The 14,265-nt window shown below is 40.1% G+C and overlaps 1 protein-coding gene across 1 annotated transcript in view; it reads left to right on the forward strand.

The window, feature by feature from the left end:
* Positions 1-3,895: 3,895 nt before the first annotated feature.
* Positions 3,896-14,265, forward strand: part of ABHD5 (abhydrolase domain containing 5) — a 38,736-nt gene continuing 28,366 nt past the window's right edge. The window contains exons 1-3 of the mRNA XM_006868832.1: positions 3,896-3,976; positions 12,571-12,719; positions 14,123-14,208. Coding sequence (XP_006868894.1) covers positions 3,896-3,976; positions 12,571-12,719; positions 14,123-14,208 — 316 coding nt within the window. The remainder of the gene's footprint in view (positions 3,977-12,570; positions 12,720-14,122; positions 14,209-14,265) is intronic.

The raw sequence follows: 14,265 nt of genomic DNA on the forward strand, positions 1-14,265 counted from the left end.
CAGCCTGATTTGTAACCACTATGCTACCAGAGTCATTTGAAAGATGCAAATTAAAATAGTGAGATCTCATCTCACCCAGTATCAATAAAATTAATAAAAATAAAATATTATTCATCAATAAAAACAAAACAAATGCTGGTGAGGGTATAGAGAGACTGTGACCCTCCTACATTGCTGGTAGGACTGTAAAATGGTTCAATCATTGTGGAAAATGGTTAGGTGCTTCCTCGGAAAGTTGGAAATAGAAATACTATGTGATCCAGCAGTCCTTCTACTTGGTATATAGTCACAAAAATAAGAGCCAGGGCATGAGTAGATACAAGCACACAGATGTTCATTGCAGCACTGTTTACCATAGCAAAAAAATGGAGACAGCTTAAATGCCCATCAATGAAAGAATGGATAAATAGGCTACGGTACATATACATAATGGAATATTATGCAACATTGAAGAATAACAGTGAATCTACGAAATGTCTCATAATATGGATGAACCTGGATGACATTATGCTGAGTGAAATTAGTCAATCACAAAAGGGAAAATAGTGCATAAGGCCACTATTGTAAAAACTCAAGAAAAGGTTTTCATACCAGGGGTATAAGGGAAGGGAGAGTAATTCACTGACTATACAGTAGGCACATATTAATTTGGATGATGAAGGAGCAATATGCAAGAAGTGGGAGGGTAATACACAAGAAGAAGGAGGTTGACAGAAGAATGATGAAGACAGGTGAATACACTAGGAGGTATGCAAGGGCTAAAGGGGATAGAGGTAAATGGTGATAAATACACAGCCTTGGAACAACAATGTTCTATGAGCAAGGTATATGACCGAAACACAGGTTGAATGGCTATGGGGAAAGAGTGATATATATATATTCATATATATTCCAAACATACATATATATATATGCTCCAAATATATATATGTGTTCCAAATATATATGTGTTCCAAATATATATGTGTTCCAAATATATATATGTATTCCAAATATATATATGTGTTCCAAACATATATGTTCCATATATATATACATATATTTACATTATCTATCTATCTATCCCACAAATATGTAAGAGTTTGAAAGAGAATATTGGTACATGGGTATTTACCTTTCCTACAAATACAACTATGAATGTAGTAAAGCATGCAGTGGGCAAAATGATGAAAACTTCTTAGATATTATCAAGCCTCTTAAGGCAATGAGCGGCTAGGCCTGGGGGCTCAGGACCACAGTCTCAGGGGACACCATGGTCAATTGGCATAACATAGTCCACAAAGACAATGTTCTACATCCTACTTTGTTGAGTAGCATCTGGGATCTTAAAAACTCATGAGCAGTCTTCTAAAATACAGCTATTGGTCTCTCCATGTGTGGAAGACAGAAGAATGATGAGAATTGAAGAGAGTTGGAATCAATTAATCCAATGGACTAATGGAACACATGAACATCAATCCAAGACTTTGAGACCAGAACTAGATGGTGCCGAGCTACCACTACCAACTGCTCTGAAAGAAATCACATTAACAGGTCCCAGATAGAGCAGCAGAATATGTGGAACAAAAGTCAAAATTATTTTTAAAAGACCTGATTGACTGGTCAGAAAGAGATGGGAGGAACCTGGGACTATGGCTGTCAACCAGTCATCAGGTCTGAAAAGGAACTCATCCTCGTGACCCAACTTTCCGCCAAGCAGTAGATAGGCATATGGGGAAGCCAACACCCCTATTAAGGTAAGCTCACTAGGGATGATGGAACACTCAATCATTAAAAATCAAAAGGGCAACCTGTACCTAAGGACAAAGTTGAGACTGAATGGAAATAGGAACCAGAGGGAGGAAGTGGGATAACTGTTGTTGCATGGAGGGGATTGTAATCATTGACTAGAAACAGTGTATGATTTGTTGAATGTAAAGCTGATGATGTTGTCTGTAAACCTTCACTCAATTCACTATAAAAAGTTTAAAGAAAAAAATTTTCATTAAAAAACAATAACAATATGCAACCCTGAGAATCTGAGTACCAGATGGGTGATAGCAACAGGGCTCCCTAGACAGAGAAGCTGTCGTGAGAGGCCAGAGTCAGGAAAGGAGACAATGGACTGAATACATAGTAAAAGGTAAGACATGAGCTTGTTGTGTATGGTGGAATCAATTCTGATTCATAGCAAACCTATATGACAGTGTAGAGCTGTGCCAGAGTTTACTAGGCTGTAATCTTTATGGGAGTCAGGAGCAACTCAACAGCACTTAACAACAACAATCTTTATGGGACCAGGTCACCAGGTCTTTTCTCCCACAAAGCAAACTGGGTGGGTTTGAACTGCTGACCTTTTGGTTAACAGCCTAGTGCTTAATCATTGTGCTACCAGTACTCCTTAATATATGAGCTCAGGCTCCATAAAGACTGGAAATCTAGTTTAATCCTTCGCCTAGGCCAGAACATGCATAGTAGGCACATAGTAAACACAAATGAATGAATGGCATTCCACTGCCATCAACTGATTCCGAGTCATTGCAACCCTATGTTGTTGTTAAGTGCTGTTGAGTCGGTTCTGACTCATAGTGAATATAGAGTAGTAAATTATTCCATAAGGTGTCTGAGACTGTAAATCTTTACAGACGCAAAGTCTCATCTTTCTCCTGAGTAATGATGTTGTTGACTTTAAGGGCCAGACGAATAGATTCCGACTCCTACGACCCTGCACAGGGTTTCCGAGGATCATTTGGTGGGTTTGAACTGCCAACCTTTAGTTTTTCAGTCCAGTGCTTATCCTACGATAGAGAGTGTATTGCAGATTGAACCTGATGGATAAAAGACCTGAAAACAGGTCAAGGCATGTTACATTAGTGCTTCTCTCCCAAGGACCCAAAGTGCCTTCCAAGTAGATAGAAGAGAACGACCTTTGCTGGTTTTGGTCACTACTCTAACTTGAGGGTGTAGAAGAGTGGCCGCCCCATCAGTAAATATTGATTGAAGAGCTTTAAGATTCACCTGTTTTCTTACCAATTGGCAACATTCCTCATATACTCTGTTGGTTTTCCCCAAGCAGAGTTCAGCTTCAGTCCCCAGGTTACTCCCAGGTGTCTGCCCCGTGTCTAGCACCTGCCAGTCAATACCAGCTACTACCTCGTTCTGCGGGATATACCACACCAGTGCCTCTAAGTTGACTGTCTTGCCTAGCGCCGACGTCGGGAGATGACGCATACGTGGTGGCGGGCGGGGGCTGGGTGGGATGGCATGGCACTAGCTGCGCGCGGCCACGCTGCCGGGTCGCTGGAGTGGGTGGATGGCGCATGCGCGGACGGAGCGGCCTTAAGGGCGGCTGCGGCCCCGGGTGGCCCAGTCGGCCTGTCAGCCGGCTTCAAGACGCAGTCCGGCGCTTACACTTACACAGCGGTGGCAACCATGTCGTCGTCGTCGTCATCGGAGGCAATGGATTCGGTGGATCCCGGAGAGAGGTGAGTGCGGCTGGGGGCTGCTCGAGACTCGGGCACGCGCTTTTCGCGCGGCCTGCGTGTGGGCCTGACGGGAAGCTCTCGTAGCCCGTCTGGCGACCACCGGCCACCAACCCAGGTGGCTCCGGCTCGAGTCCGCTCTCTGCCCCGGCGGTCAGCCGTCAGCCGGGCCGAAGGTGTCTGAGTGTGAGGCGGGCTGCGCCGGGAGGCCGCCTTGACCCCGGCGTTCACTGGCTGCCCGATTGTTTTGTAGGCGACTTAGTGGGGCCGGCGGCAGAAGCGCGGTGACCCGGGCGCTGAGACCCGGGCTTGTTCTCCGCCTAGGGTCGCGCTTGGGTCAGGGGCGGCTTGGGACCCCGGCCCTCCCTCCCAAGCGCGGCCAGCGGCAATGACAGGCCTGCCCTGTACCTGATTTGGAGTCACGGGATCCGGCCATGTCACTTAACCACTTCCAAGCCCGGCTTCGTCCCCAGGTGCGAGCTCGGGTCAGCGCAGAGCTGGTCCTCACTCAGGAGGCGAGTCAGGGAGCACCTCACACCAAACCCAGGGTCGCTGTGACTCTGAGCCGCCTCCACGGCCCTTAACAACAATAACAACAACACTCTCTAGTCTAGTCCAGTCGATTATTACTGTATAGGACATAGTGGAGCCAGAGACCTGTCGATGGAGAACATGCATTGAAATTGTGTCCTTGTCCAAATATTGGATATTAATCTTTTAGATAACTTTATCATAATGTCAGCTCAAACATACAACTCAAGCTCGTTAATCTTTCGAGCTCAGCAAAGCAAGATCACATAGTGTACCTTAATCCATTTTAGGCAAGTCGATTCTAACTTATAGCAACCCTAGATAGGGTTTCCGAAACGTAAATCTTGACAGCAGCAGACAGCCACATCTTTCTCCGGAGGCTGGTGGGTTAGAATCACCGACCTTGTGGTTAGCAGTCCAGTGCTTATCCTACAAAGTATTATTTGCTGAGTGATCAACTGACCATGGAAGTTGAGATGATTAATAGAAACTGCTCAGAGGCATCCTACTTCAAATGGCCCAGGGAGGCCTCTGAGTAAAACTGCCCCATTGGGTTTCCAAGGTTGTAAATCTTGACAGAAGCAGACGGCCACATCTTTTTCTTGCAGAGCAGTTGATGAGTTCTAACCTCTGGCCTTTCAATTAGCCAAGCGATTTAATCACGGCACCACGTAGAGCTCAAATTCATCTAAGAAGTGGCCAGGATACAGGGCTGTGGAAGGGAAGAGGGAGAGAAAAGCAAATTGAAGGAGTAGGTGCACGGCTTAGTTTTAGAAACTTTTAACTTACAGGAATACATACATTATAGAGAGAAAGTTTACATTTAAGATAAGGATAAGTTCGGAAGTAATAATTAATGTTTCAAATAGAGCTGTCCCTTGGCTTCCAAGCTCCGCCCTTCCCCTTTATTTGTGGTGTCTGTATCTGCGACTCCTGGTGTGGCGCTGTAGGATCAGCACTGGATCACAAGGTCGGCATTTCAGACAAACCAACTGCTCCTTGGAAACCCTGTACAGTGTCCTTAGGAGTCAGAACCAACTCAACGACACTTGACAGCAACAATCTGTGATTAGTTGTGGCTTTACTGGAGAAGTGTGTGTGTGCGTGTGTGTGTGCGTGTGTGTGTGTGTGCACCTCTCTAAATAAAATGACACAAATAGAAAACCTTGTAAGTTGGAACACATGTCTCATATGAACTTTACTTGATATTTTAAAAAGTTGCATTTACATGATTATCTTTGTATATGTAACTAACTTCATGCACTTTTTAGAATACTAGTGGAAGAATTAAAATGCTATGAACAATGTTGCCTAATTTCTCAAGGCTAGTCATCTATATTGGACACTAAAAAGACTTCTGTATTTTTCCCCATTTGTGTTTAATTTTTAAATAACAATTCTATTTCAGATGTTTATAAATTTTCATAGGAAGCATAACCTAAATGATAAAAGATAAAATGGAGTACCATGAATACAGAGATATTTGGGAAAATGCCTGAGATGAAAAATTAGGAAATACTAAAAACTAGGTTCTTCCCCTGAGTTTTATTTGGATGATGACTAGATCCACTGTTTTGGTTTGCTGATAGCTTCCTTGTTACACTGTTGTAGGAAGCTTAATGTCACATGGACACCAGTAAGGAACTAATTGATAACTTGTTTTCATCTGATTTGTCACAACACTTTGGTCTGGAGGTGCTGCTGCACAAATATAAAAGGATTGTGATTTTGGATGGTAGTTGGAGGTCTTTGGAAGTAGACCATAAAGGAATCCTTAGCAACTTATAGTTGCTAGGCGGCAATACATTTGATCAGTATCCAGCACCCAAACTGGTATGGTAATCAGAACTATACCAAGTAGTAAAGCAGTGAATGGGCTCAATTGCTAAACCTATGTTCCTGCTTAGTGTTCCCCAAACATTGTTTTATTAAACCTGAGGCCAACCCTGTGTGGTAGGTATTATTGTTTCTGGTTTTCAAGTGAAACTGGTACTGGGGGGCCACTAACACCCCCTAGCAAGTAGCGAGGCTACATTGGAATCCCCAGTAGCATCTGGATTTCGTCTAAGGAGTTTTCCCTGTAGTTCTTCTGCCTCACTGGTATTGAGACTTCTGTGTCTTCTGCATGCTTTATTGATACTTCATTATTGAATCCTTGTATTTACCGAAAGCACACATTTTTTGTTCTTTTCTGTCTTGTTTTTAAATTTGGTTACTCCACAATGGAAGCATCCCAAGAACCTAGTGGGAAAGCAAAATCTTAAATCAAGTTCCCTATCCTTAAGATAGCCACAAGGTCAGCAGTTCAAACCAACCAGCCTTTCTTAGAAACCCTATACTGGACAACTATGAGTTGAAACGAACTGATGACACTTAACATCAACAACATGTCCCGTCCTTAAGATATTTCAGGTTTAGATGGGAGATGGTATTAACGAAGAAAACATTGATAAAACTGTTATCTGAAGACTTTTTGAAGTATGTTGCTTCTGGTCTCTTTCTTTGTAACTCTGTTAGTGAAGACAGGCGTATCCAATTTGGTTTTCAACATCTAACCCTTTTCATTTGCAATACAGTTGAGAAAGCTAAATGTAACAAGAGTAGGGCAAATTTCTCTGAATTACTGCAAGATTGGTACAGGGAATGATGAAGTATTAGTTAAGTTTAGAGGAAAACTGCCATCCATAATAAGAATTGCCCAGTTTCAGGATAAGCTATAAAAGAAGTAGTTTGAAGTATGGTGTGCTGGAGTTATTTTGCACAGGCTAGCTATTGCTGAATTTTCAGGAATTTTGCCAACTGTTGGCTGCTCGAAATTAGCCATGGTAGGAGTATTTACACTGTGGAAATCACCAAATGCTACAAATAAGGGATTTTCTCCCCACAAACTCCCCATGGACAGCTAGGAAAATGAACAAATCTGTCATGGAAGAAGTACAGCCAGAATATTTCCTAGAAGTGAGGATGGTCAGACTTCATCTCACTTACTTATGATCAGGAGAGATTAGACCATGGAGAAGGACATCATGTTTGATAGAGACACAACAGCTAAAAAAGGAAGACCCTTCAACAAGATGGACTGCCATTGTGTCTACAATAAGGGCCTCAAACATAGCAAGAATTGTGAATACTGAAGGACTGAGCAGTGTTTCAGTCTCTTGTACATTGTGTCCCTATGAGTCGGAACTCTCAGGCACCTAACAACAACAACCTCCCCATAGAATTATTTTACCAGCACTCCAGTGGGTTTACATTAGAATTTGAATGCAGTTCTTTGCCATAGAAAAATTTTAAAACTAAACAATAAAACAGCTAACCCACTGCCCACAGACTCAGAGAGATAAGATAAGAGTGGTTCTCAATTTTGTTGTTGTTAGTGCCATTCAGGGATTTTCAACTCATAAGGACCCTGTGTAACAGAGTAGAACTGTCCCCATAGGGTTTTCTTGGCTGTAATGTTTACGGAAGCAGATTCCCAAGTCTTTCTCCCCCTGAGTGGCTAGTGGATTAGAACTGTCAAGTTTTTACTTAGTAGTCAGCTGCTTAGCTGTTGTGCCACCAGAGTACCTTTCTAACCCTTTAAAAGGCTGTTCTTCCTCCGCCAAGAAGGAAGCTTAGTGTTTTTGTCCCTGCTGCTAGCTGCCTTTCTTTCCCCAACCTTTGTCGCCTGACTTAATGCTCATGAAACACTTAATTCAGTGCCACATACCATGTAGCACATACCACGTTTATTGTCTCAGTCCTTACCCGTCTTGGGCCCTTCTCAATGTTTGATATACTGTAATGCTAGCTCTTTTTAAACCTTTGTTTATCAAACTGCTTCCATGGCAGTTTGGTTCTCTTCCTACCTCGGATCATTAATCACTTTTATTGAGTCCTCCTCTTTTTCTCATTTTCTAAGTAGAGTCATTTCCCAAGATTCTGAGTTCCTCTTTGTTTTTGTTTTTTATCTTGTTTCCTTGCATTGTCCTATCTGTAGAGGGGACTGAATTCTCATCTGCGTTCCAGAGCTATCTTCTCTAGTCATGTTTCTGTTTGTGTGTCAGATGTTTTGTACCTGAGTCCTCAAATTTAGCATGTCCAGACCAGGACCTTATGTGCACCTTCCTTCCTCCAAACTAAGCAATATGGAACACCCACTTGCTTGTCCCGCAACTTCCCTATTCCTATTAGAGCACTTACTTATGTTCTTCTGGGTTAGATTCAGAACTATGGTGTCTTTTGGCTTCTCCTACGTACTCCTTTTATGGACTACTGGTGTGGCACTGTGGAATCAGCACTGGCCTGTGAATCACAAGATCAGCACTTCAAACCCACCAGATGCTCATTAGAATCCCATATAGGGTCGTTATGAGTCAGAACTGACTTGATGTCACTTAACAACAACTTTTATGGGGAGTCCTGGTGGGGAACCATGTAGGATAAGCACTTGACCTCAAGGTCGGTTTGAACCTCCAGGTTGACAGTTCAAACTCACCAGCTGTTCCTTGGAAACTTCGTACGGGGTCACTATGAGTTGGAACTTACTCGATGGCACTTAACAACAACAACAACTCCTTTTATGGAGTCCTGATGTGGCACTGTAGAATAAGCACTGGACTGCTAACTGCAAGTTTGGTGGTTCAAACCCACCATCTGCTCCTTGGAAACCCTACACAGGGTCATTATGAGTCAGAATCAACTAGACGGCACTTAACAACAACAACAACAACCCCTTTCATTGCCTTTGAATAACAGTTCTATTGCCAACTCCAGTAGAACCAAAGTCTACAGTATCTCCTTTGCCACCTGGAAACCACCTACTCAAGATTCTCCTTATTCCCTTTCCTGGATTATACTTGATAACACCTTCCTGCGCTTTCAACGTGGAGTTACTTTTATCGGGAACCACACAGTCTTGTTTAAGCATTGTATGTTCTCACCCTGCCTTCAAAGCCCTCTGCAGGCAGTGTGGTTCACCTAGCTTTTACGGCTTCTTTCCTCCCTCTACACTGGGCTCTAACCAAGCTGTATCTTTCATTGTTCTTAATCATTCATTGGTCCTTAATTTCTCATGTCTTGGATTATGTTGTTTTTTCTGACCCAAAACAGATTGTCATCTCTCTTCTCTAAAGGTCCATGGTACTTTTCTAAACTTCCTTATGGTACTTTAATTGTGTTTGGTAGTATAGTTACTTATGTATTTGCTTTGTCAGCTCATTGAGGGCAAAGTATTTTGTCTTACTCATATGTCTTATTATGACATAAGCTTACAAATTGTTAAGCTTTAATTTTATTAGAAATTTTTATTTGAAATAAACACTTGTTGTTAAATGCCATCAGTTCAATTCCGACTCATAGAAACCCCATATAGGGTTTCCGAGGAGCAGCTGGCAGGTTTAAACCCCCGACCTTGTGGTTAGCTGTGCAGTGCTGCACCATGACTTTGAAGTAAACACTAGCTGTTGTAGTTGTTGTAAATTAATGCTGATAACAAACATTAAGATCAAAAGCATAGTAACTGATTAAGTATGCATTTTGGAGCTCTGTGTCTTAAATATTTTAATCATAAGATATTCAAGAAGGTCTGATTTAAGTTCAACAACAATTAGATTGTGAGCTTAAATTGTTTGGGGGAGGTTGGGACTAGTATTTTATTTGTTGACCTTGAATGAACCAATCCACACTTTCCTGCTTTGCCTGTTCTCCAGAATGTCAGTCACAAGCCGACAAATTCAGATTTCAGTCCTGTGACAAAGAGCTTGTTATAAGATTACATAGTCCCAGGAATGGACTAATTAATAAAAAAACAGCACTGGAGAATGAATTTCAATATTACAGAAGTCTCTAAATAACTCCTTTAAGATTTGACCTATATTATTTATAATTAATAGCTGTTCTGAAACATCATATTGGTTTAAACTTAGCTTTGATAAATTGTTAGATTTTAATCGAATCCACAGGTTCTGTAATACCCTCATCTGATTGTGTCATAAAAATTGTATGTAAAAGGATCTTACTAAAAGTGATATTTAAGCTTGAGTCCTAGGGTTTTTTAGGTATTCTTGTGTATTCTTTTTGTTACATATGCGAATGAATTTATTTAGAGTGGACACAGAGAAATGTAATTCATATTTGTTAAGCAGTGTACATAGAAAAGTACATGTGTAGTTTCTTAATGTGTATTTGATGATGCACTCATGATACACTCTAACTCCAGAATGAGTTGCTTACTGTGTGAGGAAAGGTGGACAGTCAGAGGAAAATGCTGCCAACACATGACTATGTCTAAAACAGTGAGTCTCCAATATGGATCTTTTACCGTAACAGGTTGGAAATGAAAAAAAAAAAAAAAAAGGTTTAAAACTGTTAATAAATGTAGTAAAGTATACTGAGGGCTTATGTTGTTATTTGGACCTCAAGGTCGGTTTGAACCACAAGATTGGCAGTTCAAATTCAGCAGCCGCTCCTTGAAAACCCTATCCAGGGTCTCTGTGAGTTGGAAATGATTCAAGGGTACTTACCAACAACAACAGCGTTGTCATTGTTCTATAATGATAATTCGAGTCATTGTGTTATCATTTATCTAAAATTAAATGGAATGTTAGTCATTTAATTTGCAGTTGTATGAGGTATACATCCCTCTCTCCCCACCAAGAATAGGATTTAAGGCTAGTTCCCAGGAAAAAAGGTCTTTATTTGCTATAATTTCTACTTAATTTTTTTTTTTTTATCTTTCATTAGTTAAGGAATTATTTCAGAGAAATGTATATATATATTCACATCCCTGATTAATTAGATACTTATGATAATAAGTCAAAACTACATAATTTCTTTAAATGAGAAATGTTAGTAATTTATAAGACAACAATAATAAACTTAAACCATTTGTTTTATCTTGATAAAACCAGTATAGGAATGGAAACCTTTTAAAACAAAATGCTAATAAAATGAAATACTCTTTACTTATAACCTAATTAGAAATGTTTGTTTAAGTGGCCAAGTGTGTGTGGAAATTGGCCAGACTGCTGTACATTTTCTTCAGAGTACTCTGAAACCTCTCACTGTTTCCCAATATCTAAAGATTGTGTAATTCAGGTTTAGTAATACTATAGATCATGCCTTAGAAAACAAAACAGAGATTACCAGGAAAATTAAATGTTGACAGCATGCACGATGTACAATGTTATGGCATATATTTTAAATGATTAAGTAGAAATTTAAAGGAAACAAAATCAGGGTCTAATCTTAAACTCTGAATAACTAAATATCAGATTCTTAGACAAATTGTTAATATGGTAAGCCAACTTATTTGACTTCCTCTAGAATTGAAGCCACTAGTATGTTATTTTAAAGCTCTCTGGTATCAAAGTAGTTAAGTGCTCAGCTGCTAAGCAGGAGGTCAGAGATTTAAACCCACTAGTTGCTCCACAGGAGAAAGATGAGACAGTTTTATGTAAAGATTACAGTCTTGGAAACCCAGTTCTCTTGTGTCCTCCAGGGTCACTGTGAGTCAGAATCAATTTGATGGCAACGAGTTGTTATGAGTTGGGTAGGCCACAGATGACAAAATGCAGAAACAAGACAATCCCATCTCTTGGAAGTTCATTTTATACTGAGTGGTAGAAGTAGGCATAATTCCTAGATTATACCTCTAGTGTACACAGTATTAAGAGTCTGAAGTATTTTTTTTTAATGTAATAGTTTTTAAGACTGAAAAATATTGCATTTGCTTTTTCTTTGTAACAACTTGTCTTGATGTCATTTAGAGCAATAGGAGATTTGAGTCCATGGCACCAATTTTTTTTTTTTTTTAAATACTGACCTCTGATTCTCTTTGGCAAAGCACTCTACTGTGATTTAAGGAAAATTGGTGAGATCTGAGTTGTAAGTAACTTCCTGTTTTTAAGGTCTAAGATGAACCTTGATGATTATATAAAGAGCTTAATATAGTTTACTTTAACAAAGCTCTCTAAAAATCATGAAATTCTTTTAATTTCTTATTAACTGTATTTTTCAACAATTGAAAACTACACTACTGAAACCTTGATAATTTGTAAATATGTTTTATAGCCTTACAAACAGATTAATAGTAGTGTTTTCTGTCATGTTTATACCTTGATGATGAATTATATATAATATTTATAGCGAATGTTGAGAAGTCTCACCATTTTATCCTGTTAATGCAGAAGGTTTGAATTTGGCAGCAGGTTATTAGAGTAGAGGAGAGCCTCATCGGAATGCAAATTATTATATATCTTCAGAATCTTTTTCTTCAAATAGTATCTCTAAAATATATTGCTTGTCATGAAAACCTGACCAAGTATCTCCACTTATTGTCCTGTTCTTTATTCTTCTGTATGTGTGTATGTACAGAGTGTGTGTGGTACTTATAAACATACTAGCAAGTTCTTATGTCTTAAAGACAAAAAGAGAAATAGGAAAGTTGAAAAGGAATAACTTCTTTATATGAAAAAAAGGTGTGCATATTAGGTTACTGGGCTTTCTTTTTTGCTTGTTCAGTTGATTACTCTTTTCCTAATATGCTTCTTTAAATTATTTGTTAGTTTCACTGTTTGTTTTTCTTTTGACTTGGTAGGAGATTCAGGTCCTTGCTCTGCCCTATCTCCTGTTAAAGAACCTGTGGTTCTCTAAGTGCACTTTGCTTGTAGATGTGAACTCTATCTGCCTTCCTTCCATCTCTGTTATTTCTTATGACCAAGACCTTCAGTTCCCATCCACAAATAGGTTACCAAGTACACTCAGGGCCACCAGCCAGTTGGTATGTTTGGCACTGAGGATATAAGGATGACACTAACATGAGCCAAGTAATGCAGTAGGATAGACAAAACTGTAAACAAATAATGCAGACAAATAACCACAGCAGTAACAGCTAAATCTGTAACAAGGGCCAGAGGAGTGCTGTGGCCCTTGTTACAAACCTCAGCAGAAACCTGGAAGTTCTCTATGATGCTTTCTGTACATTCAACCAATTCTCAAATCCAGCTCATTTTACTTCTTAAATATTCCTTGGTCTCAACTTCTCACCTCCATCCTTATTACTAAAGCCTTGGTGCGGACCCTGACCTCTCATTTGGAATTTGTAGTAGTTGGCTAGAATCTGTAGTAGCTAGCCTCCTTTCCTCAGAAAGTTCTCATTTTAAAATATTAACCACCATGTGTTGAGCTCTTGCATACTGTCAGATGGCATGATCATTGCAGCGCCCCTGTGGTTCAGCTGTTACCTGTATATTAAACTCTCCTCTCACCTCTCGGAATGGTTATTGGCAAAGTATGTCAGCTGCAATCACCCCCCTCTCCCACCCTTATTGCCTCAGGCCTGCTTCCTTGTTTTCTCTGTTCAACTACTGGCTTCTCTTGGATTGTTGTTGTTAGGTGCAGTCAAGTCAGAACCAAGTCATAGTGACCTTATGCACAACAGAATGATACACTGCCCAGCTTGTGCCAACCTCACAGTCTCCTGGATACTGGGTCATTATGTTCATCTACAATGTACTAAAATCCAAAGTGCTTTTGCTTTTCCATGAACAATGAACCAGTTTTAGGCAGACAGTACTCATGCCAGCCTCTGTGTTTGTATAGGGCAATTCATACTGTTTCCCTTGAGATTTGAAGGTTGTTTTTTTTTTTTAAAGTTTCTGTCATCCCTTCTCCCCATACTGCAGGTGCCATTTTACAGTTCAAATAAACTGTTTTTGCTCTTGCATCCTGGTAAGAGTCTGTTTTGCTGCAGGATAGTGATGGGGAATGTCTTGTTTTCCTTTTCTCGTCCCTTCACTTTTATCCCCTACATAGTCATCTGGAATCTGACTTTTCTTATGGAACACTTCTATACTGGAGGCATAGGGTCTTCATGAGTAGGAAGGGCTTCCTGGCAACAATCAACAACAAACACCCCCGAAGATAAGATGTCTTAATATGTATTTTGCAGGTAACAAATATCTAAAGTAAAATCTCTGTATCCCAGTCTTAGCACAATGCTTTACACCTAAAAAAGCACATTTTGTCACATATGTCTTCATCACACAGGCACTAAATTCCCTATTCTGCTTTTCTTCTTCATATGTAACAGTTGGGAATTGAGAAAAGCATTAACTCGTCCTTTTTGTATTTTGTTTTTGATACCTTAGGTCAGGATGGCTAACTGGTTGGCTTCCCACATGGTGCCCTACATCTACATCACACCTTAAAGAAGCTGAAGAGAAAATTTTAAAATGTAAGGTTTTCTTCTTGTAAGTAAACTGAGCTATTTACTAAAATAGATTTGATACAT

The sequence above is a fragment of the Chrysochloris asiatica genome, unplaced genomic scaffold (assembly GCF_000296735.1).
Source record: "Chrysochloris asiatica unplaced genomic scaffold, ChrAsi1.0 scaffold00124, whole genome shotgun sequence".
NCBI lineage: Eukaryota > Metazoa > Chordata > Mammalia > Afrosoricida > Chrysochloridae > Chrysochloris > Chrysochloris asiatica.